The sequence below is a fragment of the Populus euphratica genome, unplaced genomic scaffold, assembly GCF_000495115.2.
Source record: "Populus euphratica unplaced genomic scaffold, PopEup_1.0 scaffold19.1, whole genome shotgun sequence".
Classification (NCBI taxonomy): Eukaryota; Viridiplantae; Streptophyta; class Magnoliopsida; order Malpighiales; family Salicaceae; genus Populus; species Populus euphratica.
Genome location: NW_011499853.1, coordinates 2,619,258 through 2,646,818, shown reverse-complemented (window position 1 = coordinate 2,646,818; position 27,561 = coordinate 2,619,258). Strand labels below are relative to the sequence as shown.

The window sequence follows — 27,561 nt, the reverse complement described above, 5'->3', positions numbered from 1 at the left end:
ATCATCCAAAAGATTATACATTACATTTACCACTCTAAAAGTAAGAGGGCATTATTGTAACAAAAATCAATTTAGAGAAGGCTTATGATGTTAGTTGGGATTTCTTCCAAGTTACTCTTAAGGATTTTAGCTTACCTCATAAAACAGTAAGTCTGATCATGTTTTGTGTTCATACCTCCCTTATTTAGAAGAAATGTAAGCTTCCTTCATTCTTCCTTATTCGTGAGCTTTAGCCAAGAGATCCTTTTTTGCAGTATCTATTTATTCAATGTATGGAGAAATTATCTTGTTTTATTTCTAAAAGGTGCCAGACAAGACACGATAACTAATCTATATTTCTAGAGGAGGAAAAAGGATATCATATCTTCTCTTTGTAAATGATGTCATGTTATTTATTAAAGCAAGTAAATCCAAATGAAACACATGATCGATAAGCTTTTGAGTTTTTACGATACATATGGTTTAAGAGTCAATTTTGATAAATCTAGAATTATATGTTCTAGAAACAACAATAGACAAATCAAGTATAATATATCCCAACTTTCTTCTATTAAGTGTGTGAGCATCCTAAAAAAATATATTGGATTCTCATCGTTCCTGGGGAGAGTGAAATGGACAAATTTTAATTTCATTCTTGATAGGATTCAATCAAAGATGATATTGTTAAATAAAGCAAAAAAGGTTACTCTTGTGAGGGTAATGTTGATATATATTCCTAATTATATGATGCAAACCTTTTGGATCCCTTATTCGATCTATTATAGCATTAATAGGTTTATTAGCAATTTTATTTAAGGTAGATCATCATATGAAGGTAATGGTGTTCACTTTATAAATTGGTATACTATTTCTCATCCTAGAAAGTTTGGTGGATCGGGATTAAGGGACACTTTATCTGTCAACACTATTTTTCTAGGGAAACAAGCTTGGTATATGCTATATAATGGCAAGAAATTGCGGGTTCAGCTTTACAAACACATGTATTTAAATGTCAAAGACATGTTTAAGGCTTTTATTAATGCTTGTAGCTTTTTTAATTGGCATTGTATCATTAAAGCATTTTCCTCCTTACAAGATGGTTTTATAAACAAGCTTGCCAACACGGATGTCTCAATGTGTCATAATCCTCAGCTGAAGAAGGGTATTGTGGACTCTTTAATTGATTATATAAATGTGATTGAAATCTACAATATAAAAGTTAAGGAGCTTTGGTGCAATGGCTCTTAGGGTTTTAATATACCTATAACAATTATCCTGGATTTGATCAAATATTGTATTTTAATTGTGCTAATTTTATCTTTTTAATACACCGAAGACTATATTATTTGCATAACTAATACTGTTGGAATTTACTCTACTCAATCAACTTATTTTTGGTTGCCTTCCAAGACTAATCAGCTGTATCATGACTTGAAATGGAGCTGGTTCTAGAAAATTCATACTCCAAAAAAGATTAAGATGTTGATCTGGATGGTCTTCCACAACTGTCTCCCTTTGAATATGTTTTTATTCAGATGTCATCTAATTTTTAGTCATTTATGTTACTGATATAACTATGAGTAAGAGGATATCTTTCATTGCTTAAGAGACTATAGTTTTGCGAGATAAATTTAGAGCAGTTTGGGTATTACAAGTAACCATGAGTTTTAGGGTATATATATAAACGAGTGGATTATGGATATGGTGTCAAATGATGTTGCAAGTACATTCCTAATAGGACTCAGATTGATTTGGTGGCATTAAATCATATTAGCTTATGGTAACATTTAAAATGGAGATCATTGATTGCTGCATCAAATTCATCTTCTTGCTCAAAAATGTCATTCAACTTGAGAGAGTAAAGATTTAGCTTGTAAAAATACAATCATTGTAATATTGTAGTGTCTTGATCATGTCTTTTTGAATTTAGACGTGGATAGTAGCTTTTTTAGCAATCTTAAACCTACTGGTTTTTGGGGCCTTGTCAGGATTTATGATTGGAATTGGATTATAAGTTTTATAAGCTTTACAGGTCATGATTCTATCTTACTTCCTGAGCTTTTTGTTTAAAGCATGGTTTGTTGGTTATTTGGAATCAAGGTTATCGATAGGTCTTGTGTAATTCAAATTCTTTGAAAGTTTTAAGACTTGTTCGGGAGGACAACATTTAGTACTATCATTTTGGAGCTATTATCTTGAATATTAAAGAGCTATTAGTTAGGGACTAGGAGCTCCTTCTTCAACACACCCTAAGATAAGCTAATTTGTGTATAGATTATCTGACTAAACTGGGTGCTTAGTGAATAGTTGGGTTTAAGGTTTAGGATCACTGTCCTGTAAAAATGTTCCATCTTTTTTTAGCTAACATTATAGGCTATGTTTATCATAAGGGAGGCTAGTTCTTTCTTTTCCTTTCCATTGTACCAAAAATTAATAGATTAAAGAACGTAACAATTAAGTCTTCCTTGTTATATTCCAACTGCACCAAGTTAATTTTTTTGATGCAATTCAAAAATATATTATTAACATTGGCCCTACCATAATGCTTGTGTCTATCTTTATATGACCTTAATCTTGTGTCAAACAAAGCTATTCAATTCATTAAGCTTACAGCTTGAGCTCATATCAAAAAGTGTTATAGAGGTTGCTTTTACATGACTTTAATCTTGTGTCAAACAAAGCTAATTGTCAATCCATTAAGCTTACAGCTTGAGCTCGTATCAAAAAGTGTTATAGAGGTTGCTTTTTAAAGTATTTTTTTTAATGTATTAAAAAAATATTTTAAAAAAATATTTTTGATATCAACGTATGAAAATAATTTTAAAAATAAAAATAAAAATTAATTTAAAGCTAAAAAAATTCAAAATTTTTTAAAAATGTGGTTGGACTGCAATACTAAATGGTCACTAAGAAAAAATAACATGAATTAATATATAATTTAAAAGTGTGGTTGGATTGCAATGCTAAATGGTCACCAAGAAAAAATAACATGAATTAATATATAATTAATCACATTATTTAATTAATATTAAAGATTGGTTGAGTATATATATAATGAACATTTAACTTGGATTGGATTGCTAACACTGAGAAAAAGTGATCTTGGTTTCTTATCTATTAGAGTAATAATCTTGTTAGCTAAAATGGTTAGACAAAACAAAAAATATAGATAGGTCATAATAGTTTACAGATCGGTTAAGAGGTTAAATATACAAAATGGATGAAGATTTCATGATCTTAGTTTTTCAAAACATCATTCAAACATGGAGTCAATATATTTCTAATAAATGACAAATAATAAGAAATAAGAGGAGAATAAAAGAGAGAACATAAAAAACATGAAAGGTATTTCAAATTACCAGTTATTAGCGAGTCTACCTTATATAATGATTTAGATTTTTTTATAAAGTGAGAGGTGACTTTCCAAGGATTTCTTACCTAAAGATTTTTTAAGGATATCTTACCTGAAGCCTAAATAGGCTCTCTTTGTTAGGTATTTGATAATTTCTTGACAGATGGCTAGTAAAAATAGAAATGTCTTCTATTAAAGAGATGAGACAATGATTTAAAAATAAATTTTTTTCTCATATAATTTAAGAGTAAATTTTTATATTTTCAAAACCAGAGGTACAAAATAGATTTGTTTTTTTTTAAGATCTATATTTTTTTATTATGAGACAATAATAAAATTTGATGATTTTAGCTCATATCATAAATAATTTTATTTTTTATATTATTTTAGGGAGGTTATAAAAATAAATATTTTTAATATATTAATTTAGATGTGTATGGTTAAAATCTGAATACCAATTTATGTAACATTATGAGTTGCATATAAGAATATACCAATCCATGTAACATTATAAGTTGCACATGAGAATTCGTGTTTAATTAATGATAGAGCACATAATGTTTTGACAACAAAGTAAATGATTTGTTTAAATCATTAAGTGATTTTTTCTTAGTATAATTGAGTTTGTTCTTCACTACTTATCTTGTATTTAAATTATTGTGGATTAGATTTAGAAATAAATTATTTTAAAAATAGATTTATTTTATATTTTAATCTTATTAACTTAATCAAACATATTTTTGTTTGTATTCTTCGTTAAATAAAAATTAAAAGGCAAATCCCTTTATAATATCATGAACTAATAAATAACTCATAATCTATGTGGTTAGGATTGGAGGGTGAAAGAAAGACCATCCCCTTGTTTTTAATCCACTTTCACTCTTTAATTAATTCTTCGTGTGGAAAATTTCTCACCGGGCGAAGAAATATTTGGTCCTTGAAAATCTCGAGTGGCTTTAGGTCCTTGAAGATCATATTCTCAGACTTTTAATTAAATAAGGTATTTTGGGATTTGTTTCCAACTTGTAGCCCAATTAATATTATTGTTAGCCTCGAAAGTATAGTACATTCCATTACTTTATAACATACTTTTTCAAATAATTTTTTTAATTTCTAATTATTTTACCATTAAAGATTTAATATCACATAAAAAAAACTATTTTAACTTGAGAATATTTTAATTAAATTATTGGGTGGAACGTTAATAATAATTTTATATTACTCTTAACAAAAACATATATTAATGAGATTTCTGTTTTGATGGAATGAACAAGATTTATTAGAAGTACAGTTAATCATTGAAATTTAAAGTCAATGATGATATAGAATATGTATACCATAAACTATATACCAAGTGGCTGATAAATAAATAAAAAAATCAGTAGAATCATCCATAGAAAGCACAATTCCATGATCATTCCTAGCTAATATGACTAGTTAATAATATTGCATTGTTTCCATAAAGAAATGAGATGGAACAGCATGGAATGAATTCTCTTACAACAAGGATATATATACCTGGGGATCAAGAAATCAACATCTTTGGGGGGGGTGGGGGGGTGAGATTGTTAAATAACCACCTGCATTGTCATGTCCAACGGGGGTGGTGGCCCTCCATCCGTCCCAAGGCTGCCACCCATTTGTGTGAAGCTCCTCTCATTGATATTTCCTCTGGCCAAGTTGAAGCCCAGCTAGTGGTTACACACCTGTGCTCAGTTTGCTGTCTGCAATCAGATCAGGGAATTATTAGTTCTGAATAATTGTACTTTAAAGTTCGAACCTTTCAACAGTGATGCTGTTTGCACCAAAGGAACATCCAGCATGGCTAGAAATTAGAGGGTAGGCTAATTAGCGAGTAATCAACTTGATTAAGTATTGAACCTTGATTTTCCTCCGCTTATCAATCTGTTAGGTTATATATTTACCTATATTGCTATTAATTAATTAACACACTCTTTGCTCATAAAAATAATCTGTTTGGAATTACCGTAGTTTATGTTTTGTTGAATGTCTTTCATAGGTAAGTTTATCTTAAAAATACATTAAATTGATATTTACTTTAGTATTTTTTTTTAATAATTTTAATATGTTAGTGTTAAAAATAAAAAATTAAATTATAAAAAAATTATTTTAATATATTTTTAAGTAAAAAAATACTTTTAAAAAAATGATGCACTACAATATAAATACGTGCTAAATAAATATTAATAATGATATAAAAATAACTATAACACCACCTTTTATTTGAGATTTCTTTATATAGAAAATTCAATAATTAAAATGTACTGATAAGTGCAGTGCTACTACCACGAACTATCCTTGTAGATTTTTTATTTTTTTTTCGTCATCTTCCTAATAAAATTCCTTGTAGATTTTTTATTTTTTTTCGTCATCTTCCTAATAAAATTAATATAAACATAATAGAACTTTCGAAATGAATTTCAAATTCAAGCTGCTAAGACGACATTGGGATTAGCTAGTTTGGTACAGGTTCAATATGCATTATTGAATAGTTATGTTATCTTTAGAACCCATAAAATATAAAATATATAGTACAGATATGGTCGGAATTTTTTCAAATATAAAAGCAATGCAATGCGAGCGTGATATTTCTACTTCAAAATTTTAGGTTGGCTTACCTACCTTTTCACACACACACACATATATTAAAAATAAAAAAAATAAAAACTTTAGCACCCATAATTTGTGTGTGTGTCTATATATATATATATATAACACTAATTTGTCACGTTGGTACGACAAAGGACACTTTCGTTGTTTATTTCTTTGACACGATCTTCGAATTAAATTAACAACGAAGCAATGGGTCGATTTTGTGGTTTATTTGGGCGTGGTGCTGCCACATTTTCAAGGCCTTAATACAAATAATATTGACAATAATAATAACACTATTTTTTTTGTATCATCTTGTTATTATAAGCATAATAGTGCTGTTACCACTACCGTTAGGAAGTTAAATTAATCTTGTTTTTATTATATCTTGGAATATTTTCTTGTTAATAACAATTGCTATAAAATTAGTCATAGATAAACCCACCTAGATTTGGATTTTAAAAGATTAATTTAACTTTTGAGTTTTTTTCGAAAAAAAAAATCATTAACTTCACCCGAGTTTGGCTCATCAAACATGTAATTACGTTATTTTTGACAAATTAGAATTTATTCCTCTCAATTTTGATGTGAGCAAATCCATTTATTAACAAAATCTATGCTTCGGTCAAGGATTGTTTTACTCGATATCGTAGTAGTATGAAGCCATCAAAGCTAGATATACAGAATAGTATTTGCCAACATCGTTCTCAGGAGGCAGATGGCTATAGCTTAGAGGGAATTATGTATGTAGTTTAACGGTTGTATGCGTAACAATGAGTAGCTTGACCAACACAATATCATCAGAAATGTTGCTCCGAGTATAATCTGAAGTCAATTCAAATTGAGTTGAGGTAGTTGATTTTCTAATGGATGACTTTTTCTTGATGGAGATTCTGATACTATGAGCACGTCCACTTGGAATTCGAGGCACATCATAATTACTCGAATCAAACACACATGAATGGAAATATTTTCACTTCAATATGTTTTTCACTTTTTGCTGGCCTCAGTCAGCCCTCCATGTCTGTCCATGATTACACCCTTGCCTCATAGTTCATCGTGGAAGACATCTTGGTTACAATTCACACTCCACACAAAGCCCAAGTTGGTCCTTGGTCCAACCCATTGCCAACCCACAGAATTACATCACCTCCATCGACAACATAGCTAGATTCAACATGGAAATCACAGTGCCTATAGGTAGCTAGCTAGCTAGGAGGAGAAACCTTCTAGATTAGTGGCTCTTAATTAATTAAACTAATCCTCATATATTATCGTGACTAGTAGTTGAAGACTTGATTTGTCGAGGAAGTGAAGTGCTTCAAGGATCTTCACTTGTGTTTTACTAATCCATACCCAATAACATCTCCCATTCTCTCCTGTGACAAGTGGAGTGACGTCGATGGATCTGTATTTTAAGTTCACTCACACACATACATAAAGATCATTCTTTATATGGCTTGGAGCATAGCTAAAGCCCTATGTATATTGTGTTGGTAAATGTTAATTAAATATTTCGTACTCTATAGTCGATGCATATAAATATATCTCCACTAGTATAACCACACTTTACCACTCAAGCCCTTTCTCATATTTAAGTTGTAATTCTATGAACAAAAGGAATATTTATAGACATATCACCATCTCTCTCACTCCCCCCCCCCCCCCCCCCCCCCCCCCCCCCCATTCTCTCTTTCTCCCTCACATTCATTCCTGAATGCTGATTTTGCCCCGTACTTCATTGCTCATCTTCCGGATTTAACCACCATTGAACAACACCACACAACACAAAGATTTTCAAAAAAACAAAACGAAAACCTATTCTCGTAAGTGCATAAGTCCTCTTAATCCACTCCAATATTTACGGAATCCCCTCACAAGACCCTCACAAAGCCTACTCTCCCTTTAGATAAGAGAGAAATTCATCACTAAATCTCGGCTTAATCTTTCAACTTAGTCCCCCACTTACTCTCTCCTCAATCCACAAGCAATTACACGTTTTATTGCCTAATGGTTTCTCTTCATTTTGCCCTTTCTCCTGAGCTCAACAACCAAACCAGCTTTGACTCGTATTAGTTATAGCTAATACAGTTAATCAGTGTGTTGATATATAACCCTTTTCTTTTTTTTCAACCACGCTCGTATATTGTACTAAGTTTTTGCACTGTTCATGGACTGCTCGAGAGAAATAGAGGGCAAACAAGCTCATGATCCTCTTTTTGACAAAATCATGAGTAAATCTTCACGTTGTGTTTTTGTCCCTGGTCCAGTTATTGTTGGCGCTGGTCCTTCTGGCCTTGCCGTGGCAGCATGTCTCAGAAGCAAAGGTTTCCCGAGTATGATACTAGAGAGATCTAGTTGTATAGCATCTTTGTGGCAGTTAAAGACTTATGATCGCCTACGCCTTCACTTACCGAAACAATTCTGTGAGCTTCCTCTCATGGGGTTCCCTAGTGAATTTCCAACTTACCCTACTAAGCAACAATTTATTCATTATTTAGAGACGTATGCACGCAAGTTTGAGATTAGACCACGGTTCAATGAGACTGTGTCACCTGCCGACTATGATAAAGTTATTGGGTTTTGGCGCGTGAAGACTGTTGGGAAAAAGTTAGAGGAGACTGAGTACGTGTGCCGGTGTTTGGTGGCGGCGACCGGAGAGAATGCGGAGGCAGTGGTGCCAAAGATTGATGGAATGGGAGAATTTGGAGGGGATATTCGGCATACAAGTCATTACAAAAGTGGAAAGGAGTTTAGTGGCAAAAAGGTTTTGGTGGTGGGGTGTGGGAATTCAGGAATGGAAGTTTGTTTGGATCTCTGCAATTATAGAGCTAAGCCTTCACTTGTTGTTAGAGATACAGTAAGTATACTCATCTTAATCAAGCATCGTCTTCTCCCTCTCTCTCTCTTGAAAACCTTATAGCAAAAATTAAACCCTTAAAAGGTTGGTTTTTAAGCCTATGCTCAGTCCAATTCCGCATGTTTTTGACGAGGAAAGAGGACTGGTTTTTCCTTCGAGCCTTTGGAGAATTTCTATTCTGAAGTCCTGTTGGGGAGAAAAGCTAGTTTTGATTATTCAACAATAAGATACACTGTTTTTCTTTTCTTTTCTTTTTGGAAAATTCAATTCGAACATTCAAATCCCTGGTTTTGGAAATGTTTGCAAAATGTTTTTTTTAATTTATAAAATAAAATCATTCAAAACTTCTGCTATCTTGGCATGTATTTGAGGCTCATAGGAGTTTTAGAACAATTTCCAATTGGCAGGGTGTGCATAGTGACTTTCACGTTCCAACAGCTTTCTTCTTGTTTTTTTTTTTTTTTTGTAACATGATCAAAGAAGAAACAATAGGGATATGTAGATTTAAATACAAAAAAAAATTGATCTTTCACTTTCTTGGGATGCCCAAGCATGCGCAACATTGGTCAGAGTCGTAGGATCTTACATATATTGTCATAATCATACATCTCCCTTTTTTATGCTCCTTTGATTAATTTTATTTTTCTCTGTAAAGACCTCCAGGCATGCATGTTCAGTTATGGCCTGGCATGAATTAGCCCATATTTACACACCACTAGGGAAACTAGAGGGGGCTCACCAAGATCAACTCAAGCTCTTTTTTAGTCATTCTTTAAGCCTTTTGAGTTGTAGTAGTAATAACTTCTCTTTTAATTTTTTGAGGGATGGTTTTTGTTTTGAATGAAGGTGCATGTTCTGCCTCGAGAGATGCTAGGCAAATCAACTTTCGGGTTGTCCATGTGTTTGCTCAAGTGGCTGCCCATGCGCCTTGTCGACCGGTTCCTGCTGATAGTGTCGAGGCTAATGCTAGGTGATACGGCACGATTGGGATTGGAACGGCCGGAATTGGGTCCCCTTGAACTCAAGGACTTGTCCGGGAAGACCCCAGTATTAGATGTTGGGACACTGGCCAAGATCAAAAGTGGAGACGTTAAGGTACTTTCACAATTATATCACGTATCATATAGTGTGTGTGTATCACATCACTTTTCATTTTGCACTCTCTGGCACCATATGTATGTTTTGAAATGGATCCTACTGTGCCAAACAATCGTACCGTTTGCTTTTCTTGATTTCATTGGTTGTGTCGCGTAATTCTAACTCCGTTTTAATTTATTTTCTTCAATTTTTCATATTTTTGAAGGGAAAAAAAGAAGAAGATGTAACCCCACTTTTTCCCCTATCTAACAAGTTCCCATTTGTTTAGTGTCTCTAAGAAATTATATTCTTGCCCTAAAATTCCTGAATTTCCCTTTGTTGTTTTAGGTATGTCCAGGAATTAAGAAGCTAAAACGTCATACCGTTGAGTTTCTTGATGGGAAGATGGAGAATTTTGATGCTATTATTTTAGCAACAGGTTACAAAAGTAATGTGCCGTCTTGGCTGAAGGTAAACTCTCTCTTTTTTTCCCCTTCATTTCCTTTCTTGTCTAAGCTTCTTGATTCTTGAGGATATATATGTTAATATTTTTGCACCAAGTTGATGATCAAAAGGCTAAATAAAAAGAGCATATGGGCTTTATTTTTAATTTTATTTTATTTTTTGAATTGTCAGGAAGAAGACATGTTCTCGGAGAAAGATGGGTTTCCTAAAAGACCATTTCCAAATGGATGGAAAGGAGAGTGTGGGCTATATGCAGTGGGGTTCACTAAACGTGGAATATTAGGAGCTTCAATGGATGCAAAAAGAATAGCTGAAGACCTCGAACGGTGTATGAAAGAAAAAGCGGCACCATATGATCATCATCAACGGTCAGTACTGTTGTTGAAATCATCATCATCATCACCATCACCATGAAGTTTTTCCTGTTTTGAGTTAGATTTATAGAGGATGTTGATTGAAGAATTATAGCCTGAGGCGTTTTTTGGGTGGTATATGCCAATAGACACAACATGGCTGATGGTACCAAAGTCGACATATCATCCTCCAATGGTGGAGAAACTAAAAGGGTTTACATAGGAGGGGGAAACCCTTATCTTGTCAAGATGACACCAACCAAATTAAGCCTAGCTGGGGAAGGAGGGGTCTGAAAGTGAAAGAAGGTTGGTGTAATTGTGTTGTTTTTCGGGGGGACCTCAGCTATATGATCGATCATCATGTACAGCTTGTACAACACATTTTTTCTCTGATTAGGTATGACTTTTAGAGAGGGAAAAGGATGAAGAAGGTGGTAGCTAGATTGTTTGGCACTTGTTTGCTTAGGTGATGATATGATTGCGCTTAACCTTTGTTTTGCCCTTCCATTGCTGGGTTTGGGATGATGAGACTGTTTAACCCTCTGAAGTTTTTCTCTGATGTAGCCCTTAATTTTGTATGCTTCATTTTTAGGCTTTGTTTTGGGATGGATGTATGTCATGGTGACTTTCAACAGGAGGAATTGATGACTTCTAATGAAATCCTTACATATATATTCTTGGATTTGGGATTTCTTGTGCAAGGAATTAGCTTGATTTCTTCTTTTCTTGAGGTCTGATCAGATGCCTCTAGCTCTTTTCTTTTTTTCTTTTTTTCTTTTTTTCTTTTTTTCTTTTTTGTGACTTGTGCTATAATCTTGATTTTCATAATGTATCAGCAAGCAGCAGGACCACCACCTTTCATCAGAACCCGTATGTGCACATTCAGAAGTCCTCAGAATCCTATTAAATATATTGCTTCCTTTTATAATTCCACTACAGGCAGGCTGGTGTACACACTTCAATGTCCAATTGGGCTCTCAAATTTGTACCGTCTAAATTAATATTAGAGATATTGCTTAATTTTACATAAGCTGAGCTCTCTGTGCAAATTAGTGTTTCCACAAACCATGGAAGCAACACGAAAGATTATGACCTTTTCTTTTTCCCATCAAGTAAGTGCGTAGCCTGAAATGGGCAAGCAGATGTGATATCCTTCGAATCTTCCTAGTGATCTTAAAGCAATATGGATGCTCTTGATAGCCATTACAGTTTTCATCAACCTTAAAAAGTTAAAATGGATTAATTGTGATACATAATCAGGTGGGACTGAAGGTTCTCTGACCCACAAATATAAAGGAAACCATCAGAAGAAAAGTTGTACGCATGTATAGATTTCTCGACTTTAGCTACATGTTGCCGTAAGATATATATGGCATCGGCAATTAGTGTGTCCGATTCTTTCTGAATATGACAGCTGCTAGACATGGCAGCAGACATAAAATTACCCAGCGACAACAAATTAACCTGGAAATTAAAATCAACTACAGTACTTCTATCTTTGTTAATTTAATAGGCAGATTGTAATATGTGTGTGTGTGTGTGTATATATATATATATATATATATATATATGTATATGTATATATGTATATATGGAGAGAACCAAATTCTTTATTCAATATACACACACTTAACTATTTCTGCCTCTCCTGAAATTATGTTCAGAATCCACGGGTTATCGAATCATGAAAAAAGGCGAAAATTAAAACAAAGAGGAGACTGTCCATCGCTATAGCATCCAAAGACTCGCTCATCAGATCTCCCGATGAACAGGAAAAAAAAGGAAGAAAAAAGACATGCCTGTAAAAAATCGAAGAAGAAATCCAGAAAAGATTTGATTTTCCGTTAAACTTAAAGTAAGTACATACAAGTATAATAGCAAATGATTCAATGGAACCCCATATTCTTCGCCGAAAGTAAAATTTTAGGATCTAGTTCAATCCCATATATAATCCCAAATTAAGAGGAATGGAAACAGCTTCAAAATTCCCATCACTATCTATATATATCACTTAACATGATTTTCTTGATTGTGCTTTTTGGTATTGTTGTTATGTGAAAGTGGTTTGTATCCGAAGTCATTATTGTGCCATGTCTTTTTTGCTCAAATTGGCCTTTAATTACCTTTTTTCCCCATCCCAAGTGTATGAACAAGAGCGGGGGGTGGGGGGAGACTTTGAAGTTTCTTTATGAATGAAGAAGCTGGTTTTGTTCAACTAGTGAATAGCAAATCTCGACCTTGAACATGGTCAAATGCTCCTAATTCTCTCCCCCTCATCTTGCTTATGTTTTAGATAAAAATATATTTAAATTCCCTTTTCAATAACTAGTAATTAATAAGTTGTAAGAACAAGAATAATTAATTGATCACGTTACAATCACAAAACTCGGCATGCATGTCATTAAACCAGGAGTTCTAGCTGTTCTTGTTTTTTTTTTCCTTTCAAGTCTCATTTTTTAAGATTTTAATGCAAGAGAGGAATGGAATGTTTCTGTTCATAAAGCTTTTGTAAATTTATACTATCCTATACTTATTATTAGATATTCAACACCATCTTCAGCCAGAAGGTACTATTTTTACTTATGAATGGACCATGAAATTTGGCTCCTCTCTCCTCTCATGTTTCTCTTTTTTTTCCTTTTACATATATATATATATATAGTTGAACGAGCTTGGTTTTGACAGTATGTGTATAATTACATGGAAGAGGGTAGTTGGGATTTTTAAGAAAGTAGGTGGTAGGGTTTATTCCGACCGCATAGTGTTGTTGATGAGCATAGGCACATAAAATATTAAATCGAATCTTGAGGACACTACACTAGTAACAATGATGAGAGGAGGAAGGATCAACATCAATGGGGGGGGGGGGACATTATTTCTCCTGCAAATTCCATTTAAGGGCATGCGAGGGAGGGTAGCTCTTAGCAGGGACTCCTTGCATGGCCCATGAGATCCATATGCCTATCTACGATGGACCCCTTTGGGCCTTTATTACCCCCCATAAACTGTCGTTTCTTCCCCCCTCTTTGTTCTTGCAATTATTTTGCAACTAGTTTAAGAAAAAAATAAATCTTTTTGACTGCCCAATCAACTCTCACATCTAAAGTTGGTTTGGTTTTTGCTTGCTTTTCTAGCACCCCGCTTTTATTCCAAAGATAATGCTTTAAGCCTTTTGGACCCATTGAGCTAAAGGAAGAGCCTTTGTGCACCGTACCAATCTTGAGCTTCCATAGTCTTCTTGTTCGATATGGTAAACAAATGTATGGGAGATATGGGAAAAGATTTTGTTAGCCTTTTAGCCAATATTGTGAGTTTTAGAATGTCCTTTTTTAAGATTCAATGCGCCCTTTTCTCCTCCAATTACCTTGGAATGAAAATGATTGTTTAAGCTTCTCAAGAAAAGAATAAAAAAAGGTCTCAGGCTTGTGAAATACCATTTATCAGCATGATTTCGAGCCCCAGTCGATGGACAAATTACCATGAATTCAAGCATCGTTTTTACTAGATGAGACTTGAACTTTTATAAAATCATTAACATCCATTAGTAATTGCGTTTAAGGACGAACTGTGGATGAAAAAACATGCCGGTAGTTAATTATTTGTTGCCAAAAAAAAATACTAAAGATTTCTAAAGGAATTGTTGAAAAGTTGAGAAGACATTTTTAAAAAAAAAAAAAAAAAACAGGGAAATGATACCGTATTGCTAAATTATTCACTAATGGATTGGCCCATCGATCCATTCCATCACTATAGTTGAGCTAATAAAATAAAAGGAAAAAAAAATTAAAATTTCATACTAAAACCATAGGAACCGGCTGTCAAAATTAGCAAAGTTGTGTTGAAAAAAAAACATTTCTAAGAAATTTTTTCATTTTTTTAAAAATTTGATTGAAATGAATAGTTAAAATCGAGTTATGACATTTATTAGTGTAAGGAACAAGTATAGATATTAATATTTCATCTCTTTTTAATTAGAACATTTTAATTATCATGATTTTTACTTGTTATATATCTTCTTCTAATACAACATATATAAATAATGTTTATTGTCATGGTTAGAATAATAAATATAATCTCTTTTGTTGTGTCTTATTGTCATGGTTAGAATAATAAATATAGCCTCTTTTTTTGTGTCCTTGAATCTACAAATATCCACAAGAATAAAGTGATCATTTATAATCTACAAATATCTATAAAGATAAAGTGATCATTTAACTTTACATCTATAATTAATAATGTTTTAAAATTCAAGATATTTAAAAATATGAATTTTTTTGTGGTTAGGTAATGAATCTAATTAAGTGTTATTGTTATTTGATCCATTCTCCATAGCTAAAGAAAGTGGTAACTTAATATAAGAATTCTAATACATGCAAAATAGTCTATTTTTATGGGTTTTAGGACTCTAATATGCTAAAGTTGGTATCTTTATATAAATAATGCAATAAATAAATGATAAAGCATTAAATCTCAGGAACAAGGTTGTTTGTTTTTATTTTAGTATATAATAAATGTTATGTAAGAGAAAATATTTTTACATGTATATGTTAAGAATGAAAAAATTATGAATCTCTGTACATCTATGAGTATAAATAGAATATAGGCTTATTAAGTAAGTCTCTAGTACTGTATACAATAAGTAAAACAATATCCAACTCTCCAATAATAGGATGCACATAACCCCTTGGCATTATAGATCCAAGTTAAAAAATCCAGGATAGTTAAAAATCTTAGAAGGATAAGTGTTGAGTCTAGTTATAAATCTAAGCTTAAACAATGCCTAATATTAGGCTCAGGATGTGCATAAAGTTTAATAGCATTAGGATATAGGTTTGATTTAAGGCTGAAGTGCATAGTTTTGACCTTAAAAAAAATTCAAGATGTGGGTTTGATACTAGACCTAGACTATAAACCTTTATGAAAACACCTCAAAAGGCAAGGTCATTGTTAAAAAAAGCTTAGGATAATAAAAAATTATTTGAAAAAATACTTATAAATCTTCTTCCATTAATAAGAATCATAATATTATTATTGAAACTTAATTGCTCAAAAATAAATAACTCTTTTACATCTAATTATTATGATGAAATTATTAAAATAACTATTAACAATAATAATGTCATCACAGCAACAATAATAGCATCACCATCGCCATTAATTGTTGCATAATTAACAAATCACTAATTGTTGATGCCACACCCATTAAATTGCAATATGACAATGATAACCCCTAACCTATATTTTTAGAGATATTTTTAGAGGAAAAAGAATATTAAATACTCAATCATAAGTTATTTATTAATATTTAATATTAATTATGAAACTTAAATCTCTAACCTTTATTTATGACAAAATATATAGCACCTTAACTTTCCCAATTTTATAACGATGCCAATTTAACAATACTATAATAACACAACTATATTTTAATTATTAATTTATTAGTGGTCAATCCAGCTTGTGAGTGTTGTAATAATACATAATACATTACTAAATGTGATATTTTTTAAAAGTATGTTAATTTTATAAGAAAAACATTAAATTAATATTTTTATAGTATTTTTTATAATTTTAATGTGCTAATATTAAAAATAAAAAATACTTTAAAAAATTACATGAGCCTGTTTGGTACTGTGGTATCAATTTTTTTTAAAACACTTTTTATTTGAAAATATATTAAAATAATATTTTTTATTTATTTTTTGATATTATCACCTCAAAACCTTGCGAAAACATCCCAAAAAAAAAACTTTTAACAATTTTCTATGAAAATACTTTTAAAATGCATCACAATAACAAATAAGCAGATGGAATGAGTATTCTATCATGGAAAACCCTAAAGCGGTAGTGGTCCAGCCATGGTGTGTGTATTCATATCATCCACAACCACAAGCAGACGAAAGGCATATAAATTTTCACAAAATTTCCTCTCCTAGCCCAGAGGACGTTACACATGGTGCACATGGTCACTGATCTTGACCATCCAGTTTGATTGGGCGGCTAGCTAGCTAGCCCCTGTGGTCCAACACCTACAAAAATTGATGATGTCCTAACGGTTTGACATGGACCAGTTTCCAGGCTTTTATGATTGACTTGCAAAGGTCAGTATCACAATCAGATGGTGGGGAGTTGTTTAGTCCATGGAAAAGTCATCCATCAGACAGTATAAATCCATGATTGGTTTCAATTTATTGACGAACACCATTATTCCTTGGAATGTCTGCGACGAGACTAGGGCAAGGTCAGATCGAGCCATATCTACACATTTGTAGCCCTCCATGTATGCCTATATTAATCCCATATTATCTTTTCATAGGCACTTGGGGAAAAAAAATTAAAAACAAAAAATGAATCTGCTTAAAAAATAGAAAAGATATACAAATTGCTTGCATTGGATAAGCCTATCCTGTTGTAATATTTGGACATGTAAATATCAAGACGTGAGTGATGATACCTCAAATATTATTATATTGTGTTTGTTTTTGCATTCAAAAAGTATTTTTAAATTTTTAAAAAAAATATGATTTTGGATAATTTTAATGTCTTGTAAAAAAAAATATATGATTTTGGATAATTTTAATGTCTTGATATCAAAAATAAATTTTAAAAATAAAAAATATTATTTTGATACATTTCTAAATAAAAAGTACTCGAAAAACAACAACCTCACAATTTCAAACACTACTTTAAAATAAAAAATTTGCTTTAAAGATGAAAAGTCCAGAGCAAGTTTTTTTAAAAAAAATACAGTATATTTCAAGTATCACCATTAATTTTTAAGTTAATAATTTAAATTAGATTAGATATATAAAACAATAAGGATTTAAGTTTTTTTTCATATAATAAAGTATATCCATTTTATTTAAACTTTGTAATATAAATTTAACAAATATGAAAAAATAAGATAGCAGGTATAATATGAGAGGATCCAACTAGTTCCATAAACCTTTCAATAAAAACAATAGAGAAAATCAACATGTAAAAATATCATTTTAAATGAAGTTTTATTGTTCTGAAATTGAATTTGTTTTTTCAAAAATATTGAACAGTGCATATTCTTTACTATTTACTACTCTACTTACATGTTGGTAAAGATGTTAAAAAAACCCTAAAACCAAATAAAAGTAGGTTAATCAAATGTGATTAATTAGGTTCAATTTAAATTGAACTTATAGATTTTTTGTTATTGGTTAAGATTAAGGTTTACATATAGATCATTAATCGAATTAAACTTGCTAGCTTTTATATATGCACTTATATTTTTTTTTATAAAAAAAATCTTTAGGTAATGTTTATTTATTAATAGTTGGAAATAATATTTTATTTTTTTTACTAAATCTTGCTTATTAATTAACTTACATGACATTATTATATGGGAATATATTTCAAATTAAGTTAAATATTATCATATTTCATAGAATAATTATAATTATGGAATGGATCAACTAAGAAAGAATCAACTACAAGGTACCACATCATTTTGCAAATAATTTTTGTTAGATTTAGGGGGGGCTTCTCTTATTATTTAGCCCAAGGTAACGGGTAAAATATCAACATTCAAATCCCGCTAGAAACCACTCAAGTTTAATCTGAAATATATATTTATATTATATACATATCTTAATATTAATATAAAACACACACATATAATATTTTATTTTTTATTAAATTCTAAATAATAGTAAGATAATGGATACTCAAGTGATGCCGGAAACTTAATAGATAATTTATGAATATTAATGTTTTTACCCAATAAATAATAAATATGATATAAATACCAAGAAAAGTTTAAAATAATAATCTTTAATATTGTTTTTAAAAGTTTAATATGATCTCTAATATCAAGAAAAATAACTTAAATAGAAAAATAATAATTTATATCATTATTTGTTCTTTTGATTTTAAATAACATTTTTAATGCGAGCTAGCACTTTATTATTCTTAAAAAATAGCAATAAACATCTGCAAACTTTTATTAATAATTTTTTTATTTTCAATTTTTAATTATGTCTATAACAACAACATTAATATTTCAACCTATATATAAGTACAAGAAGATTAAAACAGAATCTTACTTGTTTGAAAATAAAATTTAAATTTAATTAATTGAAAAGAAAAGGTTCCCATCAAGTTTGATTTATATATGAACAGTATTATATTTACATAAGTAAATTATGGATAGTACTATGCTAGACCAGTATTGTCATAATAAATTCTTATCTACAATTTATGACTGGTTCTTATTGTTCTCTATCTCTCTCTCTCTCTCTATATATATATATATATATATTCATATTCTCTATATTCTGTTGAATCTTTTCCTACCCAACAACCAACCAACGGCTGTAGATAACACACGGATCGATCCCAATCGATTCATCTACTGCATGAAGCTCACTTTTTCAGACCGGCCCCATGCTACAGGGATTAGCAAGTAGCGAGCAGCAAGCTTGAAGTCTCCAAGGCTCACAAAACTCCTGAGTAGATGGGAGCTAGCTAGCTAGATCTTTATTAGGACATGTGTGTATGAAAGGTGCAAGACAAGCAAAGGCGTGCATATACATGAGAATGACACAGTGCTGATCATGAGCTCGAAGATCATGTCACTAACTCACTAGTGCTTCTGTCCTTCATGTGAACGTGAAAATGTCCACATTATAATCCATCATCCTCATCTCTTCCTTTCTCTCTAAACTTTGGGACCGCAGCAAGACCACGACCATTCTTCTTTAGTTGCACACTTGATGATCGCATTCTGTCTCTCATCCTCACGCGTATATAGATTCCAAAGTGGAAGTGTGTTTTTGCAGGTCCGTGATCATGTACACTTTCTCTCTAGATGAAAACACAAGGATTATTATACGTAGGTTTTGAGTTTGCCCGAGTTAATGGACAGGTTTTAATTTCTCTAGCTAGCTATGTGCGACAGCTGCTATGAAAGGAGAAGATCCAAACCACTTGCTCACTTTTTTTTTCTCTTTTTTCCCTTCCTTTTAGAATCTTTGTGAGTGTTGGGTAGTGATACTTTCTAGTTTTTTGAATGATTGATGCTATCATTTTCAAAAGAAGAAGAAGAAGAAGAAGAACATACTTATTTTTTCTTTTTCTAAACTTGAATCATAAGAAGTAGCATATGTTTTTGCATGGTTTAGCTTTTTCTATTTCTAGTGGCATCGAAGTCAACTATTTTTCTCTACTAGTACATGCATGCTCCTCCTAGTTCTAGCAAACCATTTTTCATTCACTATCTCCCTTTGTTGCCTTGTCCATTTACTCTAGATTGCAATCAAAATTCCCACTCAAGAAATATACAAGGACATTCCCATTATCACAAATGAAATAGACAAGGATATCAATCCTTTGGCCGATGCTAAACCAACAAGGGTGAGATTTTGTTGCGTATTGCATTTTGGAGCGCAATTCCAACCTCTTCCAAGGGAATTATTGAAAGGGATTTGGCTTTGGAAAGATCAGGAACACCCAGAAACCAAAATTAGGAAAGCCCATTTTGTTTCAACAAAATAAAAAAGCAGTCAAGTGCGGTGAGCGTGGATCGAACACGCGACCTTCAGATCTTCAGTCTGACGCTCTCCCAACTGAGCTATCCCCGCTGTTGCTGACTCCTCCTCTTCCATTATAAGTTGATAATCATTCGAGAACTTGATTATGTGGTCCATGCAGCATAAATGATATCATTGTCACTTTTTAGGTTCATGTAACAACACTTATTTGAAAAAAATAATATAGATGGTGGAGGAATACTTCTAGAGATTTCCTTGTTGGCAAGGCAATGAGCTTGAATCATTAATATCAATAACATTTTGAGATGATCACTCCTAGGCTTCAACATAGAAAAATTGACTGGGGCATCGATATGGGCCAAAGAGGCATTGCCATATAATTCGACACAAGTGGTCATGTACTCTAGCTAACACTTAAGTCATCTTTGCCATTGTCCACTTGCCTCCTAAGCTTTGTAGAGGAGGAGAATAGGCAATTGGGAGCTGGGCCTGATTGCAGCAGCTCAACCTGTGCTTGTGGCATAAGTGGGCTAATTGATTCAAAATGGAAGCACAATATGGGTGATGAAATTTTGTTTTATTTTTAGTGCTTTTTTTCCACGGTAGAGCTCATGGATTCAAGTAGAATCATACCAAGTCAGAGGTCAAGGTTCCCTGTGCGTATTTGAACTCCAACATTATGAAGAAATTAAGTGGCGGGTGGGGGAAAATGTGGCCTTTTGCATTGATTATTAAAAGAGACTTCACGCGTGTTCGAGGGGATAGTAGATATTGCTTTTAAAGTGTTTCTCGAATATATTTTTTTATATTATTATAACAAATTTGAGATTTTCTCGTCTATTTACTTTTGAATATTTTTTAGCAGTTAAATTCTATTTGAAATTTGAATTAATACATTGAAAATTTTCAAAAAAAAAAATGATTTAACCTGCCAATGAAGCATATTTTTTAACTACAAATTAAATCAAATAGCCAATAAAAAACTAATTAGAAGGCGATAAGTATTAGCTAGTTAAGTAAAGCTAATACAACTATTTCTTTAACCTTTTTTTTTCTCTTTAGAACTTGTAAACTGTAAACTAGAGACTAAAAAATTAAACCGAATTTATGCATGAACTAAATTATTTATTACATTGAAATCGGATTATATTTATAAGTTTATTTTAAAAAATTTGAGTTTAATTTGATCATGTTTTTGAAGATTTTTTATTTTTTATTTTTTATTTTTTAAATTTATTTTGATATGTTAATGTTAAGAATAATTTTATATATGTTATTTGATTTTTTAAATAAATAATATTTATTGCTATTTTAAATACTCTCTAATTGTTAATCTAAGAAAAACTCAATTGATCTCACAAAATCAATTAGGTAATATCAATATTTTTTTATATAAAATAAAAATATATACATTTTAATTAGTGATTTAGAAGTTAACCTAATTATTCAATGCCTCAGGCACCTTCGGGGCAGTTCTGACAGCTATGACTGCAATCAAAGGCAACAAGATAAGCCCAATATTGAATTAGATGAGTCAGAATCAAAGGCCCATTTCACTTTAAAGGCGGCATAATGACCAGCCCAAAACAGTCCTTTTAAGAAAACCCTAAATCTTCACCATATAAATTCCTTACTATCGCTGCGGCATAAAATTTTGTCCCCGGTGATAGGGTTTTTGCAGCTCGAGAAAAAGAAGAAATGGTACTCCTCCTTTCACTTCCTCTGAACAATAGTAAACAACAGCGTTTGTTGCTTGATGATATGATTCTGACGTGTTTGTTTTGTAGGGGAAAGGAACAGGGAGTTTTGGTAAGAGAAGGAACAAGACACACACTCTCTGTGTGAGATGCGGTCGCCGCAGCTTTCATCTCCAGAAAAGCCGTTGTAGTGCTTGTGCCTTTCCTGCTGCCCGTGTCAGAAAATGTAAGTTGCTCCCTTTTAATAGATCAAGAATTGATAGATAGATGTTATTTTTTTATTATTTAAAGCAAGATTTGGTTTCTCGATTGCTTTTCGGTGTTTATTGTTATGATCTTGTTGCTTGCCTTTATGTTCTTTGAATCTTTTTAACATTTTTGGGATTTTTTGGATTTGTATTTTGATTTACTTTGGCCAGCTTTTAAGACCATTTTTTCGATTTACTCTGATTATAAGAATGAGAGATATAGAGCTGTTTCAACCGCAGAAAGCATGTTGTTTTCGCATCATAGGGTTTGTTTTTAAGGAATTCTTCTGTTTGAGCGAATTTGGAATTGAGGGTTGTTTTTGGCAAACTGTAACGAATTTGTATGAATGTTTTGTCTTTGGTTTCCTAGATAACTGGAGTGTGAAGGCTATCCGCAGAAAGACCACTGGAACTGGCCGCATGAAGTACCTCCGTCACCTACCACGCAGGTTCAAGACTAACTTTAGAGAAGGTAAAATTCAATTCACTTCTTTGTTGTGGGAAATATCGGGGCAGAGATTGTGGGCAATCTCCTGCTGAGTTGTTGTTTCAGTTTTGATATGTTATTCTTTGGTTTATTTAGGTACTCAAGCTACTCCAAGGAACAAGGGAGCTGCAGCAGCATAGTAAGGCTTAGAAGGGCAATGAAAGTCTGTTTTGTTTCAATGCTTTTAAATTTGCAAACAAGTTTTGAATTGTTGTTTAATTGCTGTTACTTATTAGCCATTGAAAGATGTTTTCAACTATGGAGACTTGAAAAAGTTTACCATTCTAGTATGGTTATGGATGGTTATCACCTTTTCACGTATTCTATAGGTCTGCCCATCGCCTTTATGTCTACATTCGGATGATATTTGATAGTTTGACAGCAATGAAATGCATCTATGGTGCTTAAAGAGCATGGATTGGTTGAATGGTTTTTACTAACAAAATCTTTGCCAATTCCAGCTGCAGTCCATGTTAAGGACTGAGCTTACTTGCTCCAAACCTGATTGTGTATGTTGTGAGAGGCTTGAGTGCAGGATTTTGTAGTCTCGGTGTGCTTTGTGCTCAATTACAAAGCATCATTTTGATTCAATATAGTTAGACCATGTTAAGGAAAACAAAAATTTCACGCTAATTCTTCTGGATACATCTGCCCTGCCCACCGCTTTTGATCATATGTTGCTGATCCCAATCTTATTCATCACTGGCATAGGAAGCGTCTGGTGTGCTAGTGAGATTCTCGATTAGCCCCATATGATTTTCAATTTATCCATGGACACAACTTTCGTTGTAAACATTAGACCATGTATGGCTCAGGGCTATTTACTGGTAAGCATTATCTTCGTTGGATGAAATCTAAACCTACCTGTTGTGAAACCACCTGATTGGTTAAACGTCCGCAACATTCACGCCCTGTTGCTATCGCTTTAACGAGGATTGAACTTGAGAAGGGTGTCTTTTTCATATTCGTTTCAAATATTACAAGCATGATTTGACCTTGTTAATGTTTTGTTAATACGCATGCAAGCAGTCAGAAATTCAGATGCCGATTTGAGAGTTGTGATTTTTTTAAATAATATTTTTTATTTAGAAATATATTAAAAGAATATTTTTTTATTGTTAAAAAGTTATTTTTAACATCAGATTTAAAAACACCAAAAAAAAAATATTCATTTAAAGCAAATAAAAAAAATCAATTTTAAACACAAACAAACAGGTCTAAGTTCACTCCACAAGCCTAGAGACACATCACGTTTACGCAGCTTATTCTACAAGCCAAAATAAGCTTAAGGTAAATTACATGTACTCATGCTTTTCAAAACATTTAATCCCCGGAATTTACTACTTAATCAACTTTAACAGAAAAATCCTGGAGTTAATTGGTTAAACCAGTGCGAGAGTGAAACTCAAACTTTATAATCACTGAAATCAAGTCATCGCTCCATTTTTGTAGCCAGCGAAACTTACAGCCACTCCAGCACTGCCTTCTCATCACCGGAGCAAATCCATACTGCATGGTGAACCGCTCAACCTGTCCAGCTCTACCCTCCAATGTGTTTTTCGTTTACACTTCTTTTGCATTAGTTAGCACTCTGGGACTTGCTAGAGCACGACGGCAATCTGTTAAACACAACAGCCACCTCACGTCAATTAAGGTCTCCGTCCCATCTATCTTCTATGGGGCATCAAATGCATGGAGTTCAACAGGAAGTATAAAGCTTTCTTAATGATTATAATCATCTTGTAATCCACTCGACAAATTTGGGAATTTAGTTGCAATTCTTGCCAGGATTAGGAATGGCAATGTTACCAGAATGGTCTGTCCATGATGTAAATGGAAACATGGCTCTATTCATATAGGAATACTCACCAGGGAATGTGGGAACGAACATATTTGATTCCACATTTTTTTATCTCAGTGTTTGAGCCAGTAGTTCCGCAATTGAGCCATGTGCAGCAGCATCTCATCACGACCTTGATTGGTAACACCGCTGGTCATAATCCAAGGAGGTGCTGTCTCAAAGAAGCCACGTATGAGCTCCTGAAATTCATTCACATTTTCTTCTGGCCTTTTCCCACCATTCCTTTTCTTCTTCCGCTTGTCGCATTTGGTGAAAATTAATGTCATGGGAACCTGAGAGACAAGAAAATCACCTTTATAGATATCCTCCCCTTCCCTCCAACCTTGACTTACATATAATAGCAAGTGCTATCTTTAATAGGGAGAGTTTCTAATCTACATGTAACTATTAGCAAGTTAGCTGAGGAGATTTAAATCAGAGGTGAAACCCTAATGTCCATTCATATCAATACATGAAAAAGAAGATGCAACTGAAGCCACTGGCAAGTGTTGTGCAAATTTAAGCCTGGAACGCCCTAACCAAAATCAACAGTCTCCAGAACAGCTAGGGAAAGGAGAAGATATAAACTGTAATTGCACATGCATCGTCAGCAAAAAACACACTCAAAAGCTAATGGCGCAGCAGGTCATCAGTTGATGCATTCCTTTTATCTCATTCTAGCAAGAAAGATGAGTCTACCTGATTCTGACCCAGCCAGCTGGCATATTCAAGATCAATCTTCTTTGCAGGAATACTAGCATCAATAAGAAGGAAAACTGAGACCAAGGTTGAGCGACTGAGAAAATAATCTTTAGTAAACTTATTCCAATCTGTCCGAAGTTCCTGAGGTGCAGATGCATACCTGTTCAGAGCAGAAACAGATGCAATACAGTTAAAACTCTCTGACATGAATGATGAACATGGACCTATAAGTTTTGGTTGGATAAAAATCAGCATCATAAGCAATAACTAAATGATAAATATAATAAGAAAAAGGAAAACACCAAACTTTGATTTGGCAGCTGTCGAATCCTAAGATCAACTCAACGATTGTCACAAAATTGTTTTCAAGTAAGATGTATGCAAGCATGAGGGATACAAGGTAGAGCATTGTAAGCACAATAAAACAAATATATCCTATGCACAAAGAAAATTCATCTTTACTGTCTCAATAGAATAGAAACACCACACAGTCGTGAAGAAGCAGTTCACAATCCAATACAACTGGACAAACTCGAAAAAATTAAGAGCTCAATGCAATACAAATAGATGCTTAGGCATCAAAAACAAAGATTTACTTTCCGTAACAACTTTATTATTTTAAAAAAAAAATGAGTTCATTTGCCGCAACAGAAATTCAAGACCATTAAATACTGCCAGCAGAAATAGCAAGAATGACTTGAAGACAGAATCCATCATTGCACTCTGCAATTCATACACGTTCAAAGCTCTTTTCTGTCTTAATGGAATAGAAGACTTACATTATTTTGAGAAAACATTGCAAATTCAATAAATTGGACTACCTAGATAAATCAACAACAAAAGTTAAAATTCAAAAAAAAAAAACAGAGAGAACAGAGTGGTAAAATTAACGGCAAGGCATGAGAAAGCGAAATAGGTACTTGTAAGCATCAACCAACAGATAGTCAAGTTTCATTATCAACTAAACTTAGTTTATTCTCCAGGAAATAGATTCTAAACCCGAGAACACCATTCCATATTGCACCTATACAAAATTCGCACATGATCAAAACGAACCAAAGCATTGAAACCATACCCATATCCAGGCAAGTCCACCAAGTACCAGCTATCATTGACCTTAAAATGATTGATGCACTGCGTTTTCCCTTCAACAAGAACAAAAACACAAATAATATTGAGTTCTAAGCAACAAAGTCTCCTCCTTTAGAGTACCCTAAATTCAATACAATTCATTTCACTAGTCACAACACAAATGCTACAATAAAAAAAAATCCCATCATTTCTTTCTGCAAAATTTATCGCATAACACAAAATCGACATGAATCAGTAAAGAAAAAAATATAAGTTTATTATGAACTGACCAGGTTTTTTGGAGGTAAGTGCAAGTTTCTTTCTTCTAACAAGAGAATTAAGAAGAGAAGATTTTCCAACATTAGACCTTCCAACAAGAGCAAACTCGGGCAAGCCATCAGAAGGACAATCTTCAGTTTTGACACTACTTTTAATAAACTCAGCTTGAACAACCCGTGCATCCCTTGCATACTTGCTCAACACAATATTAGACCCTTTCAAAATCCTAGCACTTAGACCACTATTCTCGTTGATTGAAACCTCAGTGTCTGGTGGGATAAATAGTTTGTCAATTGAAAATTGGGTTTGGGTTTCTTCTCGGGGTGTCAAGAAATTGTGGGCTTCGGTGATGGGTATAGGTTCTGTTGTGGTTAGTGTGGATTTGAGTCTTGTAAGGGTAGGTAGTTTGAGCTTGGTGAGGAGAGGGAGGTTGATATGGGTGTTGTAAAGAGAAGGCGGGCAGTGAGTGAATTTTGGTAGCTGAGAAAGAGCCATTTCTATGTGTTTCTTCGCATGCGGGTGGAAGCATCTGCTACAGCTATGCTTGCTGTGGTGTGGTCTTGACGAGGGAGAGGAGGAGGCAACAAAGAGATAAATCTGAGTATTGTTTTTTATTTTTTTTAAAGTATTTTTTTTAATATATATTTTCTTAATTTAATATTTTATTTTTACATCATCTGGATAGATTTAATATAAAAAATATTTTTTAATAAAAAAACACTTAGAAAAACTCTTATTTCTTTTTTTGTTATTCTTTATTTTAAAATTATTTTTATTTATTTTAATTTTAATATTAAAATAATATTATATTTAATTTTATATTTTTTTATGAAGTTAACATAATTTGCATTGTAACCCAAGATCCTCTAGTTTATAGATTAGTGAAAAAAAATTTATTTATAGTTTATTTTTATATATAATTAAAAAAATTAAAAAAATCATAATATTAAATTATATAAAATAACAAAAATTAAAAATATAATGAAATCATCATTCACCTAACCTTATTGCACTTTA

General features: G+C 32.5%; 3 protein-coding genes and 1 non-coding gene across 4 annotated transcripts; 2 read left to right on the top strand and 2 right to left on the bottom strand.

The window, feature by feature from the left end:
• Positions 1-7,458: 7,458 nt before the first annotated feature.
• On the top strand, positions 7,459-11,386 carry LOC105122321 (indole-3-pyruvate monooxygenase YUCCA6-like). Its single transcript, XM_011021369.1, has 4 exons — positions 7,459-8,804; positions 9,651-9,899; positions 10,230-10,352; positions 10,518-11,386. The coding sequence occupies exons 1-4, from the start codon at positions 8,115-8,117 to the stop codon at positions 10,758-10,760; spliced, it is 1,305 nt and encodes a 434-aa protein (XP_011019671.1). The 5' UTR covers positions 7,459-8,114; the 3' UTR covers positions 10,761-11,386.
• An 8,851-nt stretch (positions 11,387-20,237) lies between these two features.
• On the bottom strand, positions 20,238-20,310 carry TRNAF-GAA (transfer RNA phenylalanine (anticodon GAA)). The gene has a single exon. It is a non-coding gene; the product is annotated as a tRNA-Phe (tRNA).
• Positions 20,311-21,807: 1,497 nt separating this feature from the next.
• Positions 21,808-23,005, top strand: LOC105122320 (60S ribosomal protein L37-1). Its single transcript, XM_011021367.1, has 4 exons — positions 21,808-21,921; positions 22,008-22,143; positions 22,536-22,637; positions 22,749-23,005. Exons 1-4 carry the CDS (start codon positions 21,919-21,921, stop codon positions 22,790-22,792), a joined length of 285 nt encoding a protein of 94 aa, XP_011019669.1. The 5' UTR covers positions 21,808-21,918; the 3' UTR covers positions 22,793-23,005.
• Positions 23,006-23,889: 884 nt separating this feature from the next.
• Positions 23,890-27,142, bottom strand: LOC105122319 (P-loop containing nucleoside triphosphate hydrolases superfamily protein). Its single transcript, XM_011021366.1, has 5 exons — positions 26,556-27,142; positions 26,270-26,339; positions 25,192-25,354; positions 24,522-24,785; positions 23,890-24,271 (listed from the first exon to the last, which is right to left on the bottom strand). Exons 1-4 carry the CDS (start codon positions 27,037-27,039, stop codon positions 24,567-24,569), a joined length of 936 nt encoding a protein of 311 aa, XP_011019668.1. The 5' UTR covers positions 27,040-27,142; the 3' UTR covers positions 23,890-24,271; positions 24,522-24,566.
• Positions 27,143-27,561: the final 419 nt, after the last annotated feature.

Coding starts and splice junctions, on each gene's coding strand:
- LOC105122321 (XM_011021369.1), top strand. CDS start 8,115: ATGGACTGCTCGAGAGAAATAGAGGGCAAACAAGCTCATGATCCTCTT. Junction 8,805..9,650: donor CACTTGTTGTTAGAGATACA/GTAAGTATACTC, acceptor TTTTGAATGAAG/GTGCATGTTCTGCCTCGAGA. Junction 9,900..10,229: donor TCAAAAGTGGAGACGTTAAG/GTACTTTCACAA, acceptor TTGTTGTTTTAG/GTATGTCCAGGAATTAAGAA.
- LOC105122320 (XM_011021367.1), top strand. Junction 22,144..22,535: donor TGCTGCCCGTGTCAGAAAAT/GTAAGTTGCTCC, acceptor TTGGTTTCCTAG/ATAACTGGAGTGTGAAGGCT. Junction 22,638..22,748: donor CAAGACTAACTTTAGAGAAG/GTAAAATTCAAT, acceptor TGGTTTATTTAG/GTACTCAAGCTACTCCAAGG.
- LOC105122319 (XM_011021366.1), bottom strand. CDS start 27,039: ATGGCTCTTTCTCAGCTACCAAAATTCACTCACTGCCCGCCTTCTCTT. Junction 26,340..26,555: donor ACTTACCTCCAAAAAACCTG/GTCAGTTCATAA, acceptor TTCTTGTTGAAG/GGAAAACGCAGTGCATCAAT. Junction 24,786..25,191: donor GCTGGCTGGGTCAGAATCAG/GTAGACTCATCT, acceptor CTTGTCTCTCAG/GTTCCCATGACATTAATTTT.